General features: G+C 35.6%; 1 protein-coding gene across 2 annotated transcripts in view; it reads left to right on the forward strand.

The window, feature by feature from the left end:
- The window catches only part of BTBD8 (BTB domain containing 8), a 32,240-nt gene that overhangs the window by 2,866 nt on the left and 6,159 nt on the right, over window positions 1-23,215 (forward strand). Inside the window, exons 3-14 of one of the 2 annotated variants that reach the window (XM_071750703.1) lie at window positions 4,036-4,295; window positions 5,166-5,283; window positions 7,447-7,536; window positions 9,663-9,743; window positions 10,927-11,023; window positions 11,656-11,744; window positions 11,954-12,056; window positions 16,534-16,716; window positions 17,423-17,560; window positions 18,610-18,739; window positions 21,272-21,333; window positions 22,407-23,043. In XM_071750703.1, coding sequence (XP_071606804.1) covers window positions 4,036-4,295; window positions 5,166-5,283; window positions 7,447-7,536; window positions 9,663-9,743; window positions 10,927-11,023; window positions 11,656-11,744; window positions 11,954-12,056; window positions 16,534-16,716; window positions 17,423-17,560; window positions 18,610-18,739; window positions 21,272-21,333; window positions 22,407-23,043 — 1,988 coding nt within the window. Of the gene's footprint in view, window positions 1-4,024; window positions 4,296-5,165; window positions 5,284-7,446; window positions 7,537-9,662; window positions 9,744-10,926; window positions 11,024-11,655; window positions 11,745-11,953; window positions 12,057-16,533; window positions 16,717-17,422; window positions 17,561-18,609; window positions 18,740-21,271; window positions 21,334-22,406; window positions 23,044-23,215 lie in introns of both variants that reach the window. The other variant, XM_071750704.1, reaches the window with a different exon arrangement.

The following is a 23,215-nucleotide window of genomic DNA, read 5'->3' on the forward strand; positions in this document are numbered from 1 at the left end:
TCAGTGACATACACTTCCTTCGGGCCTCTATCTCTTTATCAGGAGAGATGTAGGCTACATGTCACTGGAGTGCTGAAGGCTGTACAGTTCTTCTTGCCAAACTTCTGAGTATTTTTGAACAGGATGGAGGACATGGTGAACTTCATGCTCATCTTTTTGCATTGTCTCGGCATGAAAAAGATAACTGAGCACTACTTTGATTCTCTCCCTATACCTGCACTGTCTGGCAACACCACCATTAAGTTGCTGGTCAGGAAAAAGTGTGGCACCCATGCTGCAGGCACCATTCACCCTACTTTTTTTTCAGAGTGAAGCTAGTGTAACTTTGACTCTGCCCTCCAACAGCCTTCTGTCACTTTTCATAACACAACTAGGAAAGGTCAGCACTTGCAAGTATGGCAATGGTGAGAGGTGATAGCTCAGGCAGGGTTCTGCAGTCCACCTTGAATAGAAAGCCACTGAGCATCCCTGGAGGGCAATAGTCTGTCATAGAGGCAAACTGCTTTCACCCTTTCAGTTTGAAAAATACTTCAGAAATAAAAATTTAGTTGTTATAATCTCCTGATATTTTTATTGAATGTATATGATTTAAAGAAAGACAGGCAAAGACCTAATGACAGTCACATCTATTTAAAAAGCAATAAAAATGGATCAAATACAGACAAACACAGTTGTCACTGTGGTATTCCATACCACAGGGGTTAATTTGCAGCATCAGCAGTTGATTCAGAGCAGACCAACCCAGGCTTTGACAGTATTATGTTTGTATAGTTCTGTATCAGGCAGTAGAAGGATGCTACCTACATCTACCTTAACTGCAGACAAAAATATTCTTGAAGGTGAACTCCTATATAGCATAATAATTATACAAAAACAAGCCAGAAGAGGGGTTTCATGTTAAAATTACATGACATCATAGAATGGTTTGGGTTGGAAGGGACCTTAAAGATCATCTAATTCAGTGATTTATATAATAAATATTATTTTTTCTCAGTTACTAGCTTGTATTTGACTATTCTAAGCCAGGAAGGTCAGAGAGAGGGAAATAAGTAAAATACTACATGAAGCTTGTTTAGATATTATGCTGCATCATTGGGGGAAGAAAGCTTTCATCATGATGACTTGTTTCTTCTGATGAAACAAGGCTTTAAGCACAAGCCTCACAATGATGCCTTTATCTGCTTTCCACATATATAGAAACAAGAGTTTGTCTTTTTTTCTTACTGGATTATTTTACACATGTAGAAATCTAATATCAGTTTCTTAGAGGAAGCTGAGAAGCTAAACTGGTAAGTCACAGTTTACTTGAAATGTGAATGATATTAACATCTTGCTCTGGGAAACACAGTATCTTCATGTCATGGATTTGTGCCTCAAGAAAAAAAATGAATTTATATGAGAAATGGGTAGAAACATTTCACTCTGACCATGATTCCTTACTTGCCAGGTTCTGCCGCTGCTGAAATCCCTCGCTTGCATTTATTCAGGAAGGTGCCACTTGATACTATGTAGAAGACAGTCCAGAAAACTTCACTCTGCATTTAGAAATGAGCATATAAAATAAAACATCTTGCCAAGCAAAAATTTTCTCTAACAGGGTTGGAAAAGTGTAGAATCTTCCCTTCTGGAAAGAATATCTAATGGGATTTAATTGCACTAAAGGAAAATTTCTGAAAGATGTGCTTAAAAACATTATTGCTGTCTGTGTAGCAGAATAATGGATGCATCCATTGCATGATGATTCAAAGTGGTAAATTTACAGTCTGTGTTTAGCAAGATTTTAATATACAGGTACTCTGCTGAGTTTCTGGAAGTAGAAAATCCAGGATTCTATCTGGATTTTCCTTGACTTTTTAACAGGAAAAAAAAAACATTTCAAGAAATAGAGCAACTTTTTCACATCTAGAAAGCAGCTGCAAGCAGCTGCTTAGTTCTGGTTTAACAACATGCCACTTGTTTCATTTACAGAGTTCCTGGCTGTGGTAAGGGTGCCATTTTTATTGACTTAAGCTCTAGTGATAATGAAATTGCATTCCTTAGGTTTCTTTGTAGATTATCTGAAAATACTTGAGGGATTCCCAGGAGATGGTTGCCTCATTGCCTGGCATATCAGATTCCCTCTGGATATGTTTTTCAGTTGCCGATGGAAAGTAAGCAAGAATTTTAAAATCCACTTATATCAAAGCAGTGTTTCTGTTGCAGCTAATTTTCTTTTTCCCTCAAAGCCTTATCTTATTACCCCTTGAATATGCAAAGCTCCTCAGCAACATAAAGGTGAATAAGTAAACTTTCAGTGCATATGTAACCTAACATGTAATGAATGGCAATTTTCATTCAACAAAGGGATATTCCTGCAGTTTTTATCATTCAGTGTATGTTACCAGTTTATTTATGTGTTTGATTACATCTGCTAAATCTGTAGGCATGAAGTGGGAATGATTGGATTTTGTCTAGTGGTGGCAGTGTCTGTGTGACCTTAAATGACATTGCTTGGAAGATCTAATGTGGAGGAACAACTTGAACAAAAATCTTCTGTGGAATTTTGGAATCTAGCTTAATTTATTTCTGCTGTGAATATCTGTTCTTGAATCTTGCAGCCACACACTAAAACACTTTACCAAGAAGCACAGGGAAAATGCGTGGAAGTCATGGTTTTGAATTTTTTAAAAAAATTGTTAACTTTTCCTGCTCCAGCAAGCAACTAGAGTTTGCTTCCAGCAAGGTCCTGTTCTCAGTAATATGTCAAGCTACTACTTGTTTTATTGTTACACTAGGTTGGAAAGTATTGTAAATATGAAAAGCAATACATGGACAGGCCAAGTATACAAATTAGGAATTCTGAAAGCACACACAGGAACAACAACATTAAAAACTTTTTATATAAAGAGTCTACCAATCTTGCTTTTTTAATATGAAATTTTCTTACGCCTGTCGCACTTTATCCTGGCCCTTAGTTTCAAAATCTAATAAAATGTTGAAATCCCCATTCCCTACATTTTCATTTCTTGTCATTTTCTTATGCTGAGAACTCAGTCCTTTAAATACAGGACTTAAGGAGGAAGGTGACCTCTCAGTGCCTTTAGAGGACAGTGTTAAATAGTATACTCAAACTAGTATATTGTCAGTATTGACAATAAAGCCTTTTTGCCATGTAATGAGAAACTAAATTCAGATCTGTAAGTGTATGTCTGCTAAATCTGAACTAACTGTAGCCCTTCTGTTAAACTTTACCAACTTCATCTATATGGTATGAAACCACAGATAAAGCATGTTATCTGTTATCAGAGACTTTTTTGAGGATCCATTACATTGCTGGAGGGCAATATCTTTCTGTAAGTACCACATCTTTTTAGCCACAGACTGAGGGCTTTGTGAGATCTTTACAGATCTTGAGCTAGAAATAAGCTGGTGAAACATAGGGGAAAGTAGAAAGCTGGAATTACTATCTGGGCAAAGTTAAAGCTCTTGGGGAAATTTTAATTGCAGTTTCATGCTTTCAAGCAATTCTTTTGAAATCAAAATTTATCTCTGATCCATTAATTTATATCTCTATAATATTCTTATGGTTGTAACCTTGATGTTAGAAGGTTTTTATATTTTGGGGTTTGTGAATTTGATGTTAAAGAACAATCAAATCATGCTAAGATTTATAAAAAAAAATAAATTTATAAATCGGTCATCTGTTGTTACTGATAGAGCTTGCTTCTGCTTTTGCCAGTAGATGATTGTAGATATTTCTAAAGCTATAAGGAATAGACAGAAGTTGCTTTAATTAAAAAAGCAAAGTGAGAGAGAGTACTTTTGTTCCTTTTAACCTGATATTACATTTTACTTGTAATGATTGTTTATGCTTTTTCAGTCATTGCAGAAATCAGTTTTTCAGAAATGAATTTTTTGAAAGGGAGATTTAATTACAAACTGGACTGGACTATACTGTACATTCAAGATTTTGTTTTCTGGTCTTTGTTAGACAAAAATTTCCTTTTTTATTTGTTTGGTTTGATTAATTAAAAATTTACTGGAGTCATCTTCTAGGCTTGTATATTCATCTGATAAAAATCTTAAAGAAACTGAGGAACTGGCTATGATGAAAAAAGTATTGGAACCCAAACTAATACAAGAAAACAACATTGATACTCTTCAGAACACTCAGGCAAATGTAAATTGTCTTGGAGATGGTAAAGGAACAGCTGTTGATCAGAATACTGTGCAGAAAAAAGTTGCTTGTCCATCTTGTATTGAGGAGGAAATTCCAGAAGTAGTAATTGATTCAGAAAGCAACAAAGCCACTGCAGGTAGGTTTGGAGTTACACTTTGTTTGTTTATTTTTGTTCGTCTTTTAAATAATTATCCAAATACTTATACAAATGTAAAAATGTAGGCACAGATTAGAGCTATTACTGTAACACAGCTTCCATGAATGTTCCTTGCTATGGTCCACCTCATTCCCTCACACTTTGTAAAAATGAATTGCTACAGAAATTTGCCAGGAGTCAGTTCCCAGCCAATGTGTAGCATAATAAATCTTAACAGGACTTGCCAGGCACTGGGAATATTCATCACCATTGTGTCCTGTCTTTTTCCTGTAGTACACCAAATTTGAGTCCCTACTACATGGGACTTCCACAGAGCAGAATTTCTCCATTCCTCTCCTTTTCTAGTAAATTATATTGGTTCTGCTGTTGTGTTATGAGGATTTTGGAATCTTTCATAATCTTTACTAATACACTGTGAGTTAAATAAATAACACAAGGATTCATCTACACCAGATGTGGTGCTAAAGCTGTGGTAGTAAGATAGGATCAAGCAACAAATTATCAGAAGCTCCTTAGCAGTATGTGCCCCTGACTTCTTCAGTCTAAATTTCTTTAATTCAGAGCTACCAGATCTCTAGAAAAAATGAACTGACTACATAATCTTACAAAAGAGTAACAATAACATTTCTATATCAAATATGAAGCACTGGTCAAATGTCTGATATCTGAAGTCAAAATGAGAAGTAAAATGCAAGGTCTGTAAAACCTATCAAGGAAAATTCTATCTTGAATATGCAATATTAAAAAAATGTCATTATGTCAGATTCTTTTCAGTATTTTCTCTGTGTACTTTCAGTAGTCTAGTCTACATCAGAGAAACTGAAAATAGCTATTCCTTCCCATCTGCAGGTAATTTCAAGCTAGAAACTGCCTCTGTGCTAGGAGAAGACTTAATGATTCTCTACCAGAAGTGCTGTTGTCCAGATATTAATATTTGCATAGAAGGCAAAGACTTTCAAGCTCACAGGTACGTAAGTATTTACTGCCAAGTTTTTCAACTAAAATCCATCCAGTATTAGAGCAGTGCAGGTGCTGTGTATCTTTAGTATTGTTACTGCTGCTGCTGTCCCCTAGCTGTGAACCATTATGATTCTGGGGCCTTACATAAGAAGTGGCTATACTGTGATGCTCATGAAAACAGCTTAGCTTTTTAGCCTCAACTATTATGAAAACAATTGCAGTTTTAGCACTTCTACTGTAAACTCATTAAATGAGTATATTCATGATTAAATATTGTGTAGGTTTTCTTTGCTAATTTAAAAAAAATAAGCCATGCCCTCTGGAGAAGATGGAAATTCTGTTAATAAACTATTCAGCTATTAATGGTGAATAAAATTACCATACAGGCAGAAAATTTCTGGAGTCTGCTCTTCAGTATCTGTTCATTACATCAGGCATGTAGATATAAAAATTGTCAGCAGTCTTTTATTAGATCTAAAGTCCAAGACCATTTAAGAACTTTGACTTATTTGACTTCTGTAGCTTGGGAAAGCAAATTAAAGTGTCAGTACCACTCCTTGGTAAGAGTCTGCACTTGAGATAGCAAACGAGACACCATGTGTTTTGTTCCCTTTGAATACATAAATAACTGAGAGATACTATAAAAACCCTCCACTAGTTTCAGGATTTTCTCAATGCAAAACAGATGTGGAGGGCTATATTACTGATACTACAAATAACTTCAGAGATGTTATGTCATAATAGTGGTGGTGGAGATGGTGGGGTACTTTATTTTTTTAAATAATAGAATTAGCATAATAGAGTAAATTTCCAGAATATGGTGGTGTTAGGCATGGTTTTTCTTCTGGTCTACACTATAGGAAGAAATGCTCTCAGGTTTGTAACTATGAAAAACATGTACCTTAATGCAAAAAGAAAGTCAACAAAAAGACTCCACCAGCAGAGCTGCTCTAATTTAGGCCACTTACTGCCTGTAGCAATGCATCAGAAAAATATGGCAGTAAATCACAGTGAAAACACAAATGTTCTGAAAGAGGCACAAGGCTTGCTTGTTGCAGTGCTGCCTCATAGTAGGAGTGAATAAGGGAAATATAACTTTGGGTATACTTGTGGTGAAAGCACCAGTATGATTTATGGATTTATTCCAAGTGTTTTTTTAAGTTCTCAGGCAGGGCATAGTTTAAGCCCTTACCCTCTCCCACCCACTTTACTCAGTATTCCTTCCTTTCTTAAGAAGTTCTATGAACGTGCAGTAGACTTCACAGTGTGAGCATCAGTGGTCCAAGTTGCCAAGTTATGTCTTCCTGGTGCTGTGTTGTATTCTTACACAGCTCAGAGTTCAGCAAGTCAGATGGTTCAGAAATAAACTTGTGGCACAAACCATGACAGTATGAAAGCACAGATAAGTTTACTTCATATTCATTTGGTATTTCTTTTAAGTTAAAATTTTAACAATGTATATTTAGGTTATACATACTTGTCCATATTCTACTGAGCAGTCATCTTACTTAAGATGAATCACTGAAATACCCAGTAGAATTATGCCATTGCCCTTTTCATTACTAAAATTTATTTGGAAGAGGATGACAGAGTATTTTATGTCTTCATGGCATTGTGTTGCTGCATCTTATAAAACCAAGATTGTGTGTGTATTTGGAACTTTGCTGGAAATACGCATCATGAAGTTGTATTGTATGTTACTGTCATGTCTGCTTGACTTTTAGGGTGTTCTGGTAGGTGGCCAGTGAATTCCAAGTAAAAGCTTTATACTTTTCATGTTAATAATTACACATTTTGTAGAATAAAAAATAATTTAAGAGATTTAAGATGCAGTTATTTTGCTAAAATGGGACTGTATTAGCAAAGTTTTGTTTTTGTTAAATAAACGAGAAGAAATCTATTTCCTATTTTATACTGTGTATAATAAAATGCTTGTGATAATGATTTCCTCTGTGTGAATGTCAGTCATACGGGAAACAAGCTTTAACTGAGAAATTTAGAATACTGTTTACTTTAGCATATTTTGAAATTCCAACCATACTGGAAAAAAAGGCATGCAGTACACAGATGACACCTTACTGCATAAAGGGCAAAGATTTAGGTCAAGTTATCAAAGAGTCTCATAATAAATATTTCTATCTAGTGGAATAACATTTACTTTTTCTCTCAGGGCCATTTTATGTGCCAGATCTAGTTACTTTGCTGCTATGCTGAGCGGAAGCTGGGCTGAAAGCTCCCAAGAACACATCACTCTTCAAGGGTAAGTGTTGTCTTCCCAAGTCACAGGGGAGCAAAGGTAGGAGATTTAAAATCACTGCAAATGTGTAACAACTGTGATGTATATAGAGCACTGAAGATTGCTCTGCTTTGACACTTTTCTTCAACCTGATCCATTTCCTGGGCGCTGTTTTGACTTCAGTATAAAACAGGGTGTGTAGAGTATTTGTCAATATTGTCAGATGGCACAGGGACAAAGTCTTTTTTCATCAGCAGAAGAGTACTCATCCTTTTTTGTATGTTGTGCTTCAGTAGTTAAAGTCTATTTTACAATTCTCTTATCTCACTTTAAATTGTAAGTGTCATGAAAAGTATTTTGTACTATTTATTTCATACCTGTTTGTGCAGTAAGAGTATGTTTATAACATAAAGACAAATAAACAACTGCATTTCTTAAGTAGCGTTTAATAATAATACTTGGGCATCACACACAGTTTTGACTACTGTGCTTTCTGTGTGGGAGCTGAAAATAACGTAGCTGTCAGTGAAGGAGGAATAATTATTTGTTCTTTTCAGTATCAGAAAAATGAATTTAAATATATTAATTTAAAGGCAAACTAATACTGATTTTTTTTTTTACATGTTAGCTTCTTTAGTGCAGGCATGTTGGCAGAATCAGCTTTCTTGAGCAAGAACTGTGTACCTTACAGTATTGCAAAATATAATTGCTTTGCATTAATACAAAATTGTCTGGGCAAGTGATGCTCTCTTGTGTTTTCATTATTATACTGACAGAAAATGAAATTATAATATTGCTGCAAAATCAGAAAGGTTTTTAGTTGATTTGGTTGTAACTTCCTAAACTTCATAAACCAATAAATTTTTAATTGATCTTGGCTTTTATGCTACACATATTATATATATATATAGAGAGAGAGACAGACAGACAGACAGACACTATATATATATATATGTATGTATGTATGTATACACAGTTTAGCGTAACAGTAACAACAGTTACTCTTGTATTTACACCCTCTACCTGTAATTGATTTCTAAATGGCTGAGAAATTTTCATCCCTATTTTTCAGTAGAGCCCTTCTCCTTAATCTTTATATCAATATATTCTCATGCTAATGTCTTATAATTTCTGTTATTAAGAATCATCCATTTGTTTTACCTTTTCTAGTTCAGTTTTCTGCTTGGTACTGATTTCCATGCTGTCTTTTTAAATGCTTACAAATGAAGTACATATGGCTTATTCTGAAAGAATGAACATTCTGCCAGCTGCCATGACAATGGGGAAACTCTTTCTTGCTGATTTTATGGTTATCATCTGTAAAAGTACATAGAGAGACAACTGTGTTGATTTTGCTTCTTACTGTTTTTTTTTTTCACTTTTGTTTTTAGTCATCAATGTCTGTTGCCTAAACATGTCTAAAAGAGTCTTAGCTCAGCCTGCATGGCTATGTTCCATTTATACAAATGTACACAGCACTTGTGGGTTCTGAAGATCGTGCACTGAGATGTATGAACAGAAGTACAACTGTATGTTCTGTTCCTTTTTCTGCTACAGTCCTAGGACAATGCAAGGATGCAAACACAACTCTGTATAGAAATGCTGTATTTCTTAATCTGAATGTAGGCATGGAGACTTTTTTCTAAATATTGAGATCAAACATTCCTACTTAGCATTGCTGCAAAACTATTAAATGTATTGTTTCATGGGGAAAGTTTAAATGTATTCCTAAAGTCAAGAATGAAAGTAATTATTATGAAACCATTTTTAAATCTATAGTTGTTAAATAATTGACTTATTGCTAGTAAAGATTCTGGAGAGTGATGAAAAAATCCTCCTTTGTGCATATTACCAATGTAAATAATCTAGATGCTAGCATTAGACTGCTTATGACTTAATTATAAAAATTTAAAGTTTCAGCAAGACTACCACATATCAAAATTTAACTAAAAGACAGTCCAGTTAGATATTTTACATTGCAGTAATCTTGAAAATAGCTTGAATTTTATCAGATCATTTCCATTCACAGATCAGCTGCATGAGGTATCAGTCTTTTGACCACCTTACTTTGACTGAAAAATGAGGCGGATTTTATTCTAGACGTGTCTTTATTTGTTTTTTCTTTTTTCTTGTTTTTTTTTTTTTTTCAGAATAAGCCAGGTAGAAATGAGTGTCATCTTGCATTTTATATATGGAGGTATTCTGGACTTTCCAGACAAAGTTGACGTTGGGTATGTGTCAACTTCTTTTTTAAATTCTAGTTTGTGCTTGTTCTATATTCTACTATTGTCCTTGTATTCAGTTAAAAGTCAAAAGGGAAATTATTCATGTGGTATAAATAAGACAAAAATGTCAAATACCATTATCATTATATCTAAACACACTTGAGGAAATTAAAAAAATACAGTTTCTGAAGAAATCTTGTTTATTTGGCAGTTGCAGAAAAAGGGGGGCCAGACATTTTTGGAATATTGTGTAAGGAGAGTGAAAAACAGGAGGGTGTTTTATACCAAAATAATTCTGAATTTGCTTGTACTCTTCCTTCAGAATAGTATGTACAATGTGTGGGAATACATAGTAATTAATATTTGGAACTAGTTTTTAAAAATACATTTGAGTTACTCTGAAAGCTATGTAGTTAGTCTTAGGTCTGTAAAAAATTATATGTAGCAACCAGTGTGAATATTTTAATTTTCTTCTGGAATAATTCTTAATTACAGTTTTCTATACAATTCCAAATTAGTGAAGTAAGTTCTGAAGTGTCCAAGTTATTCCTTGAAATCACTTATGTTAGCTATTGAAGTCTGCCACTGAATATAAAACACTAGTGTTTCTTAATGTTAGAAGTTGTTTTTTAAAGCTTATCTGTGTAAAATAAAAATATTGAAATGTTTATAGTATGTCCCACTTTTAAATAAAAGTATTGAATTGTTTATAGTATGCCCCAATGCCAATGTTTATGTTAGTAATTGATATAGAAAATTAAAATTTGGCATTGATTATTATGTAAAATCATAAATAGTTTGCTTTCTGTGCTTTTAAGTATATGGAGGGACATAATTTTAGGACACAATGTCATCAATCACTTTTTATGTAATCCTTGGAGAAAAACCTACAAAATTCCAAAACTCTGCTGGTACAAATACCTTTTTCACTCATTATGCCTAAGACAGTTCCTCAGCCAGTGGCTGAGGCTGTTACACAGAGCACATGTGGTGTTTGGGGTGTTATTATTCAGTCAATACATCTTCCCATTTGAAGATCATTATTTGGCAAGTTTCAGGCTTGGTTGTCAGTCCTCTGCAATAAATTCTGACTCAAGAAAGAGGTAACATTGGCATGTAAATTGCCTTGTAAGCAAAATGCATCTATGAAAACAATTTTTGATTCAACTTGGTACTGCTTTCTCTTTAGTCGCATGTTGGGCATTGCAGATATGTATGGGCTAGAGGGGCTGAAAGAAGTAGCTGTCTACATTTTGAAAAGAGATTACTGCAATTTTTTCCAAAAGGTATGTCAGTTACTATGCTACTTTGTTATCCATAAATCCTAAGAAGAATTTTCATTCTATTTATTACTTACCCATCATATTGACCCGTATATTGACTTAAACTGTATGGTCATGGTGTTAGCAACCCTTTAACTATGTGTAAATAAATGTACTAAATTTGTTGGAGTTTATGATGGGAGCAAGGTCTGTGGTATCATCCCCCTGTTTCTAGAAGCTTGCAAACCACAGCTGATGCAAAGCAGTTTTCCACAAGGTCAGTTTATTATACACACAGAGCATAACTTAATATGTTCCATTGTATATGTATATGTAATTGTTTGTAATAGGGATATGGAAAAATTACATATTTGCATATCAAATTTCCTGGGCATGTATTTAGAAAATACTTCCTTCAATTAAAAGTAGCTTAAACACAAACAACTGCTTATAGTTGACTATTTTCATGCATTAGGCTCTCTAGGCTGAATACTGATTTATTGATGTGTGTCACAGTAGATGACTTCCCTATTCTGCAAAAAGACAAACAATGTAAATATCATGGTAGCTTACTACTACTGTTTGAACTGAAAATTCTGTGCTTCTGTCTGTAAGTCTAAAGGTATAATAATGTGATCATTTGCTAATAACTCTAGCCCATTCCTGGAAAACAGCAACCTGTACTAGAGTGCATGGCTATTGCTCATTCATTGGGAGTGGAAAACCTGTATGATGCTTGCATGAAGTAAGTAAAATACAATAAATTATTTTGCTGCTTTGTGTTGAAATTATTTTACTTTGCGAGGCTGGGAGGGTTTTTTGCATATAAAGTGTTTGCATTTTAAACGTTTTTTCTTCAATATTTTGGAAGTATCACTGATGCTAACAAGTGAAGATACATTTTTCATCTTCCTCTCTTAGGCAAGACTTTTTTTTTTTTTTTTTTTTTAACAGATGGGTAGGAAAACATTTTGCAAAGTGTTTGTCAGAGAGAAGTTTTGCCAGTTTACCTGCTGAACTTCAGAAGAACTGTCTTGCTATGTTAATTAATTCTCTGGTAAGTACTATATAGTGAGCTTTACCTAAAAATACAGCGATGTAAATTTTTTCCTTATTTAGCTGTGCAATGTAATGAAAGAGGTAATTAATTTGGTATTTTAAATCTGTAGTGCACTTATACTACATAAAAGTTCCCATTAAAATAACAATTTAAAACCAGATTTTAATGTGCAGATATCATTGTTATGCTTCGTGTCACAGTCTAGTGATAATCACATTCAAGTCCATCATAATAATACAGTAAGTTTATGAAACAGCTGTGACATTACAGCATATTTAGATAGTGAGGAACAGAAAATTACTGTATCAGTTTCTAGGGTAGGTGGTGGCACTCATTGTTTGTGATGCCCTTTCCTCTTTGCCTATATTCTAATTTGAAAAAAGTAATACATTTTTTTCTAGACTTCTGGTGACCACTGGCTATCAGTGATCAAGAGCTATTTGTTTACAGGCAAGCTGGCTTCTTAAAAGTAAAGCAACTATACAGTATACAGATCTGCTTCTGTCACGGTTTAACACTGGGCCAGCAATTAACTGAAAGACAGATGCTCTCTGTTAATCCCCTTCCCCTCCCTGATAAAGAAAGGAGAGACAATAAGGGAAAGAGGCATGGGTTGGAGACTAAACTACACAGCTTTAATGTAACAGTAACGTTAAAAAAATATAAATTATCAAATATACACACAACCAATACCATGTTCCTGCTCCCTTCCCCCCAGTAACACTCACATCACCACTGAGGACTGTAGGGCAGCCCTGGGAAGGTCCCAGGCTGGGCTGCTGGAGTCAGCAGCAGTTGGGAGCTGGAGGCAGGAACACAGATTCAGGATGGTAGGGATCAGGACCACAGGCAGATGAATGAACAGAAGCTGGCCAGGATGATGGCTGTGGATAAAGGAGCAGAAGGGGCTTGACGCTTGTGACCCCTCAATCTATACCAAGTATGATGTGTATGGGATGGAATACTTTATTATGTCAATGCATCAATTTCACTCACCTGTCTTGTCTGCTCCTCCCTAAAGGAAGGCTGCATGTGTAACCCACTTCCTCCCTTTCTCTTTCTGGAGCATAAGCTGCTTCTCATAACCAGGCAGTGGCCTTGTTTCTGCAGACCATTCTATAGCCCTAACTATCAATATCGAGTATTAGCAGTCCTAGAAGCAGAGATTGGCTGAGAAACTTGCTCTAAATTTCAGCAAGTGCAGCTAATTACAAGGGACTTTGCTGAAAGCAAAATTACAAGACAGAATATTAGTTTTAGCCTGTCCCAAACCAGGACAGCTTCTCAGATTAACAATACTGAATTGATCCCTTCAAAGCCCAGCATTAATTTTTTTGTGGCATATATTTATATTGTTCCAATCTGCCTAAACTTAAACACTTTTCCATTTTGTTTCTCTATAAAACTACCCTCATAGCTGACACAAAAGTAACTGCTTTGAACTAGATCTGTTATCGGAAATTTCATCCAGTAGTTAGTTCATAAACACACAAAATTGTAACAGATACAAGAAGTAAAGAAGCTAAAGGTAAACCAGTAGAGCTGCTGCCAAGCACGACTGTAGATGTATGTGACTGTAATATGGATTGCCATATGCAAAGTTTAATTCATCCACCTCAGGTAACATCCACAGGATGATTTTGGTACTAGCACACACCAGACAGCTAAGTATGTGATGTCTTGTATATCTTAAGCTGAAGTCCATGTCCCTGTGTCTCTGTTACTGTTGCTATCCAATCTAAATAGCTCAGGTATGGCTACCTACATTGCCAAATGTACCTCTAGTTCAAGAGATGTACTCTTAAAATGATTGTGGCCAAGATCTGCCTCTTGCTGAAAGGTCTGTGAAGGGACTTAATTTCTTGGGACTGCTGTTTTTTTTCTCAGGATTACTTTGATATTATGCTTACCCCATCAAGTGCTGAGGCTGGCAGGTCACCTGTGAGCAGCGGCAGCTACCGCATGCTCTGGTGAAAGCCTGAAAAGCAAGAAATTTCAGAGCTATGTGATTGTACCAAGAGAAGTTTGAGATACTTTGATGTGCAGGGTTGGTACTGCATTCGGGTTATGTGCCACATTTAGGAAAGACAAACATTCCTTCTACCAGAATGCATAATTTTAACCAGAAGAAAGGTAGTAGCTCCAGTTCTTTAAGATACTTGGCATTCTACTATCATATTACATCAGTTATACTCAGTTGTTCCTAGAATATATACACAGCTATATTGTATAAATATTTGACAAGTTCTAGGTAAGGCTTTCAGGATTATAGATCAGTTCATTCTGACCTACCTCAGTTCACAGTTAACACCACTATCTATCTCCAAAGTATCTCAGATCTGTAGTGTAGACAAGAGTGTATGTGGACACAGTTCTGGGCTCCCCTCCTGGTAGCCTTGTGCAACATTAGCAGGGCAGCCTGGAGGTAAAACTAAGCCACTTCAGGCCTCTCTTCACCTCTGTGCCTATTCTTTCAAGATGATCTGGTTACATTTGTGTTGCAGTACAGGAGACCATCCAAGCTATGAGGATTTGCAGAACAGTCATGGCATTGTGGTACTTTCACAGCTCCAGCTGTGTACCCAACTTCTCTGGAAAACTTTTGCTTCCTGGACTAATGTGTGTTTTGGTTCCCATTTTACTGATTTAAAATTTTTGTTGGGTGTGTCTTTGCAATCACTGATACTGTATGGATTGAAGCCTGGAAATATTTTAGAATTGCAAAACTAAAAAATAAAGAATAATCTGCCCACAGAGTAGTTCTGGTGAGTGATCATTTAACTGAGTTCTTAAGGCACCCACTCAAAAAACCTGTGGAATTCCTAGTGGAGTATTTCACAATCTGCAAAAGTGCTAAAGGCTGTTTGAAGAAGAAAAAGTCTGACATTAATTTTGCACGGGGTACTTTGTTTTACAAGCCTCTTGTCTCTACTACTAACAGTTCTCTGCTGTAAGACTTTAACCCATTTAACCAGTTATGACTCTGTGGATCCTTTCATCTACCAATCTAGCAAATGTAAAACCTAGTTAATGTGGGGCAGGCCTTTACAGGAAGAAAAGGTGCAAAGAAAAGGAGACTGCTGATCACAGAATCTCTGTAAAGCCACAAGAATGAACACAAACATGAAAATGGAAATGCAGTTTAAAACACTGTTCAGCCCTGGTGTCTCAACTGCATGCAATAAGATTACCCTTTTTAGATCAGTGAAGTGGACTCCACTTAAGAAAGGTTAGGCAAAGAATATAAGAAAAAATCAAGAAGTAAAATTCAGTTAGAGACCCTCCTACAAACTACGGATTTAATTAGAAGGCACTGAAAGCTTTTAATATTTCTCTGGAAATGTCTATTGGAAGTGAATGTTTATTGCTTTGTGAGCAGGGGCAGAATTCCAGGCAATTCCAAAAGATTGTAATTGCATCCCATGGGAGCACTATGAAACCCTAAGCATAATACTTAAACCTGATATGCATAGGAGCAATCTGGTTTTGCCAGATTAGTAAAATTTTAAAAATGCACAACTGAACAATGGCTGTCCAGATTTTATGTTTTAACTACAATATGTGTGAAGGAAATCCTCTTCATTTTCTACTTTGCATGGGCAAAAATGATTATAATCTGAATTTACAATAGGGAGATGTGTTAAATATTTATCTGAATTGTTGCTTTCTCAAGTGTTACTGATCTTACTGCATAATTTATCAGTGACCTGCTAGGTCATGTTGAGTCAAGCTTTCAGTCCATCCTAACATGGATAGCAGTATACTGGAAGTTCTTTTTAAGAGATGCGTTAGCCAGAAGTTGCCCTCAGGTACCATACTGAGGAGGTAATGCAAATTCTTTGACAAGTATAAAAGAACAAAAGGCACAGACCAGGGGAATACATATTAGGAAATCTGTTTGCTTGTTCTAAATTTTTAACTATGAACATAACAGTTATGTTTCTTAGAGAAACAACAGACAACAAAGAGGGTACATTCAGTTAGAACTCCATCTGGGAAGACAAATATTCAACATCTGACTTCTTTAAATAATGCAAAAGGATTCATAACTATGAAAATGCTTGAGTTTTTACTTATCCCAAATGCTAGGTCATCCACACTCACCCGAAGTTTTCATTTACCTATTTTATTCAAGAGTTTATTACACCTTCCAGTGACCTAAAAGGTTTTCTTTATTAACATTTGTCTTATTCTGTTCAGGACCATAGTGTGTAATGACACACAGCTGAAAAAATGCAATAAAACTTGCTGAAAACTGTACTGCTTAACTTCAGGCAAAACAGAAGCAGTACATTTTTCTTTTTCTGCTTTAGTTCTGAAGGTAGGTGTAATGCTCAGAATTACTATAAATTATTTAAAGAAGGGAAATTATTACACAACTGAATCCTCATCTATGTGTTTGGCAACTGAACAAAAGCTATGCCGTGAGCATCAGTTCTTCAGCATCAGGGCTAATTTCTGCTTTTATTTTAAGAACCACAAGAATGCTGCCTTCCTTTTGATGGAGAGTGAGCGGCTGATCAGCAGCCTTCCCCAAGTGAAATGGACGGAGGCAGCTGTGGCCGTGGCATCCAGGCTACAAGAAGAATGTGTAACATTTATTGTGGCAAACTTCCTGCATGTTGTACAAAGTGAAGGCTTCTCTGTTTTGTTGCAGGTAAAAGTGCCCTCAAGTTAGTGTGTGCTTCCAAATAACTTGAATTATATCCCATTTGGGATAGTTCAGGCTGCTAAATAATCAAAACAGTTTCAACTTTGATTTAAAGAACAATTCTGTGGAAAATAAAATAAATAAATCAAGCAGTGCTGAAGGTTTTTTGGGGGTGGTGCTTTTTTCAGTGTTTTCAAGAATATTAATACTGTGATGTGCAAAGTTGTGTTCAGTTTATGTGCCTCAGTTAAACAGAAGTTTGAATTTATTTAGTGGGACAGTTTTTGTGTTGCAAAGAGGTAAATATGTATGCAAGCTTCAAAAAAGCTTTTGGACAGCTACAACAACAACCTGTGCTCATAAGACTAATTATTAGTATACCTAAACTTTACTGATTTTTGTTGTGAGCTATTATATTGGGGCAGTGCTGCAGGGCTTGGTGAGAAATTATCTAGTCATCCAGCTGGTTAATTTCTCCAGTTAAATACTTTTGTAATATGCATAGAGGATTAAAACAATTAATAGGGAAGTGTTTGGTTTTGGATCGAGAGTGGCATGTGGAGTAAGTTCATCACAGTGTGCTTGTTCCTTAAAATTTAGGTTTGAAATACCTCCTGCACAGCATGACAGGATCATCCTGGCATGGTCAGCAATGCCTTTGTACACAAACCACACTCTTGTTTTAAACTGCTGCCTTTTGTTGTTTCCTCAGGCACAGGCAATGAGCAGCAAACCTGACCTTCTAGAACTAATTTTTAATGCAATTGAAAAAAGTATTAATAATGAAAATAGCTGCTTTCTTCTTGTAGCTGTGGATACATTGTTGGACTCCACAAATGTCAAAGAAATGGTAGGTTTTTCTACTTGCAATGTGTTGGGAAAAATTGTTCTGGTATTGTTTCATGTAATGGCTCATATGTGGTTGAGATGTGGTTTGAGCTTAGGTGGCTCAGTCCTGCAGTTGGGGTCACACAGAAATGCATCTGCATAAATCCAAGGTGTCCTCTTGGAAGTGAAGAAAGTGCTGGAATTGGATGTTAACACTTTCTTTCTTTTAAAGAGAAACTCATACATGGCAATAAAAAAAATACTGTGTATTACTGAGAATGTAAGCCCTGTGGGAATCACCACTCTGTTGTTCTCCACTATCACTTAAAATAGTGATGCAAAACAATGTTCACCCTAAACCTACAGGTGAAAATTTCTCTCTGGGTATCTTTTCCATTTTTGTAAAAGTCACAGCTACATTTGCATTTGGTTAAGACAGTCCTCTGAAGCAAGGACTGCCTCTAGTGTGTGTTTTTTGGATTGGGGGGAGGTGTCAGTGTCTCTGTTTGTAATATGCTACGTATATTCACACAATCTAAATAATGATATTTAAGTTCTGATTGGCTGTAATGCTGGGGATAATTCATGAATAATATGACATACTGATTAAAATCCAGAATTATGCTACAAGCAAAGAATGAAAAATAAATGCTGAATCAATTAGTGCAATCTGGTGCTACTGTAGATAGTCTTGGTAAAAGCAATGAAAATTTAATCAGATGCATTATTTTTCCCTAGAGTATTTGACCTTGTTGTGACACAGCTGACAGTAAAGAGCAATTATGGGGTTCAATGGGGGGAGGAGGGAAGAAAGGAGAGGAAAACTAGGAATTTTATATTTTCTAGTGCTGTAGCATGCCTCGGAGTGAGTTGGTTATAAAGAATAGTAAAAACTACGGTGGTGGGCAATAATCCTTCAAAAGCACCATCTCCTTCTACCAGGCCATTATAAAATATAAGTGATGACATCATTGATCTAGCTTAGGGAGTAAGTAGATTCTGAAAGGAATAATGACTGGTTGCTATGACAATATGCCCCTCGCCAGCTGCTGATTTGTTACTTGAACACAGGGTTTTACGTGCAAGATCCAGGCTCTGCGTGATAAGCTCTGGGTCTTCCTGGTTCAGTCTTTTTATGCTGTTCGTCACACAGAAAGCTGGAAGCTAATGAGGACAGACCATCAACAAAAAATACAGGCAGGTATGTCTGGCATCAAATGGCATTAGAAATTTTTTAGCAATTTGTTTAGTAGATAAAATGTAGGTGGTATTGTGGAGCAAGGTAAAAATGAAAGCACAATTTGTGGTGCTCTAGTTTTTTGAAGTGGTGTTTGAGAATAGAAGCACGATAGCATGCTGAGCTAGTTCCAGACATGGAAATCAGTACGTCATTTTCTGTTAAAAGTCCACCCTGTTTGTCTTTTTAGGACCATGCATAATAGGAATCATAGCTATGTAGATGGATCCTATTCTTATTTACAGCTACTCTGAATTAACGAAAATACTGCAGTAGGATTAAAAACTGTAACTATCTCATTTTTAAGGAGATAAGCACAGTGGATGAATTAAATTTGCACCGAGGAGATTATCCATTCTCTAAATTCAGTTCCTGTCTTTTATCACTGTCTCCATACTGTATAAATATTGCTTGTCTCTTGCATAATGCTTCTCTAGTGCACCGTGAGTAAATGCAGATAGCTTGACTTCACAGTTGATTGGTATTGTGATATTGTGTATGCTACTGCAGAGAGCCCCTAAGGAGCTGCACAGTGTTCTCTCCAAATTTTAGCAGGCAGCACCAACAAAAGGCAGTTTTTGTTCTGACCATTTCTTTGTTTTCAAGTACACAACTGTTCTGAGGGTGCGGAACTCATGATGGAGGTCGGGGTATGGTTGAATATTAGCTCTGACAGTGCAGTGTTAGAAAAGAATGTGTTAATGAATCCTCTAAAATCAAACCACTTTTGATTCAAAGGAGAAATAAGCATTGTACTGTCCTTTTTGTTACAGGCAGTGGTAGCCAGGATATGAGAGTTACATAATTGTTTATGCTTGTAGATAGATGAGGATTTTATTCTACAATTACATGCTGAGAAAAACATGCAGTGACAGTCTTTCTAAGCATGTTTTAGGGATGCAAATAATATTTCACTGCTACTGTATAAAACAGGTTTATGATTTCTTTCTGGATTATGAAATCCTCCAGAAGCTGAGGAGCTGGCTTTAGAAACAAGGGTGGGTTTTTTATTTGTTCGGGGCTGGTTTATTTTTAGGATGATGGTGTGCTTATTGTAAATAATGTTTAGGAAGCTTTGCCCTAGTGACTTCAAAGAAAAAAAAAAAAAAAATAAGGCCAAGGTGTGTATTAGGTGTATTAGTCCCTAACTCCATCTTGCCTCGAATATTGTTTTCTTTCAGATTAAATTATAATTCAAAGCTAGCATACATTTTATATGTAGACAGGCTGAAATGTTTGCATAGATTATCTGGTTTTAATTCCAGGCAAAGTTATCACACAATACTGGTAGACAAATTTTAATCCCTAGGTGAAATATATCTAGAATAACTTAAATCAACTTTCATCTTAAAGATTTCTGGTGCTGGTTTATCTTCTAGAGATCTAACCTATATAGAATTAGAAGGCTATAATAGAGGAGGAAAATGCCAAAAGACAAGAGATTATATTGTGGGGTTTTTTTTATTCACAGCCTGTCTTGTGTTTTCTTAGGCACAAGTTTATATGGATTTTGTCTTAATACATTGGTATGTATTAATGTGCAGAGTCATTGCTAGAAAAAGGATTAGATCCCTGGGGTGCCATTTTCAGCATACCTTTTGTGTGATTTTTATAGAGACCCATATAAACATTATTTTTTGTATTTTCAACAGGAATTCAGTAGAATTTTTGTTTGAATTACACATGGAAACATATTTTTATGTATATAAGTAGTATGTTAAAACACGAAGCACTGAATGCTTAAGGGTTTTAATACATCATGTGCAATGCCTTTTTTCATCTGAAACATTAATGCAAACAAAAATGAAACCTTATTGATTCTGGGTGTGTACAGTGTCTATAAATATCCTTTTTGTATTCTACAAGCACAATTGATTTAAAGGCTTTATTGAAAAATGCTTCCCTCCCAGTCGGAAAAAAAAAAAAAAAGGCATTCACTGCATGAAAATTCCACATGACAGTCACAGGGATAACTGATAACTCTCATGATGTTACACTGCTTGCTATCTAAAGAGGCACTATGATCTTACAGTGTACACTTGGATATTTTTACCTCTTTTCAAAACTAATACAATTTAATTTAGTGTAATTAATCTCTTCTTTAAATAGTATAAATTAAAATTCTCAACACTTGAAGGTCTGTCTTTTTTGTAAATGGTGTACACTTTCAAAGGTCTCAGTGCATGGTGAGCTTTAAGTGAGTTAAGTGTGGATAATTACAAATGTATCTCACTATGGAACTGAGAAAACAGAAGAGTTACCTCACTTATGGCCATGTGACCTCATTACAGATACCACATTTTTTTGTTCTAAACATAAAACCATGTGTTTCCACTTAACATTTGCCATGTCACCAAAATTAGCCTTCCTGTAATAATTACAGGATACAGAGAACAGCTTTCTAATTTCAGATTACATTAATTGAGTAGGCTGGATTGTTTTCTGTCTCCCTTTTTTCCTGCTAAATAGTAATGAAAATGCTTGTTCCTTTTACAGCTGCATTTGACAAGGGTGATGACCGAAGACTTGGCAAAAAACCTGTCTTCACTAGCTCTCAGGTAAACATTTACACCCAAGCACTTAAAATACCCAAGCTTGCAAACACAACTTTTTTCTTCATGTGTTTTAACTTCAATATTAATTTGTTACATTACTTAGTGGAACTTGCTTTGGAAAAATGTGTTATTTTTTGGTAAACTGTTACTTCTGCAGAATCAATAACGTCTGTTGCTGGAAACATCTTAGGACTCAGTCTGTGCTCTGCTCTGTTTTCAAACAGATGAGCTCAAATAAAAGAGTGGAATTTGCGTTCAGAATCCCACATTCCCCTGTCGCTACGTAATGAAACTGATGTGTTTCCCAGAGCAAATGGTTTGCTACTGAGCTAATGAATCTCTGCCAGTATCACAAGTCAGCACAGCACCCAGTGTCACACTCCCTGCCCTGAAAAAACATTGTTAGGGTCCTCAACTCCTCTGTCAAGACTCACACTCAAAACTACATTACTGTTTGGTAGGAAAGCAGTATAGGCTTCACATGGTTTGAAACCTTGGACACACTGTAAAGACAGTGATGTCACAAAAATTCCATTTCATGCATTTAATTCTCCATATTTCAATATAGATCTTCACCTGAGAGAAAGAACAGTCACTTATCTAGTGAATGTACTGTTGGTAATGGTTAAAAACACTGCACATACTAGAAATTAGTTTTTGTTTTTATGTTTGTAATAACTCAGTCTTTATACTTCTTTGGAAAATATGCACATAGAACTCAAGTTTTCTTACTTCAGCAAACACTAATAATATAAACTTTACCAAGTACTTTGTCCAGAGTAAAAGTGAAATTCTATTTAGATATTTCTCTATCTTCTATATAGAGCAGTATCAAAATCAGGTTTTTTTATTTACTAGGCACTCTAGTTATTTCTAATACTTTTGTATCTTTGAAAAGCAGCAATCTGAGCAAAATACACAATTTTAAAAAAAATTACCTCAATGCTGAATCTTGTTGGTTTAGATTCATATATTACTTTAAAAGTAGCTGGGTTTCAGAAATGAAAGATTACAGATAATTTGGTGTTATAAATGTCTTTGGTTTTGTTTTGTTTTCCTTATGCCTTTTTTCCTAGCTAAAGAAATCTCTTACTGAATCTGTTAGTATAAAGAATACTTCCTTGACAGAACACGACAAGAAAGATTGCTGGGGAGATTCTTCCACTAATCAGGATAAAATGAAATCTGATGGATTAGGAGCATCTGGACATACATCAAGCACCAATAGAAACACTGTTAATAAAGCTTCAAAGCATGAGGATGTCAAGGGGAAAGATGGCAAAAAAATAATTTCCAAGATTAGTAAGGATTCCAAACCTGGGGAAAAAGCTGCTTCACCAAAGGCTAGAGCTGTTATAAAGACAAAAATAGAAAATAATGGAAATGTGAAGGCTGAAAGCATGCTTACCAAGCAAGATGTAGAAAAGACATCATCTGCAAGTGGACAAAAAAATTCAGGAAGTGGCAAAGGACTGAAGAACCATGAAGGAAAAATTGCTGGTGCCAGACCTAAAGTGCTAACAGTAACCTCAACCGTGCAGATCAAAACAAAAACATTGAAGAAAACTACAGGGAAGGAATCTCCCTCCTCAGTGACTGTGGCAGGAACTTCCAGCAAGTCAGCAAACTCAGGCGTGGATATCCAGACTCTCAATGAACAGACAGAGGAACCCAAAGATGATAAATTGGTGGAGGAAGGGAAAAAACAGACTGGTAATTTTTTATTATTTTTTTCCTTCCCTAAGAAGTCCTCTTCTGGCTTGTGCAAGTCTGGTCATACACTGAAAACCAGCCTAGGAAGCCTTAAAAAAAATCTAAAAAATCAACAGATTAATAAGACCCCCCCCTGCAAATTAATATTAACTTCAGATAATAAAATTAAATT

This window comes from Heliangelus exortis, chromosome 8, assembly GCF_036169615.1.
Source record: "Heliangelus exortis chromosome 8, bHelExo1.hap1, whole genome shotgun sequence".
In the NCBI taxonomy this organism is placed as follows: domain Eukaryota; kingdom Metazoa; phylum Chordata; class Aves; order Apodiformes; family Trochilidae; genus Heliangelus; species Heliangelus exortis.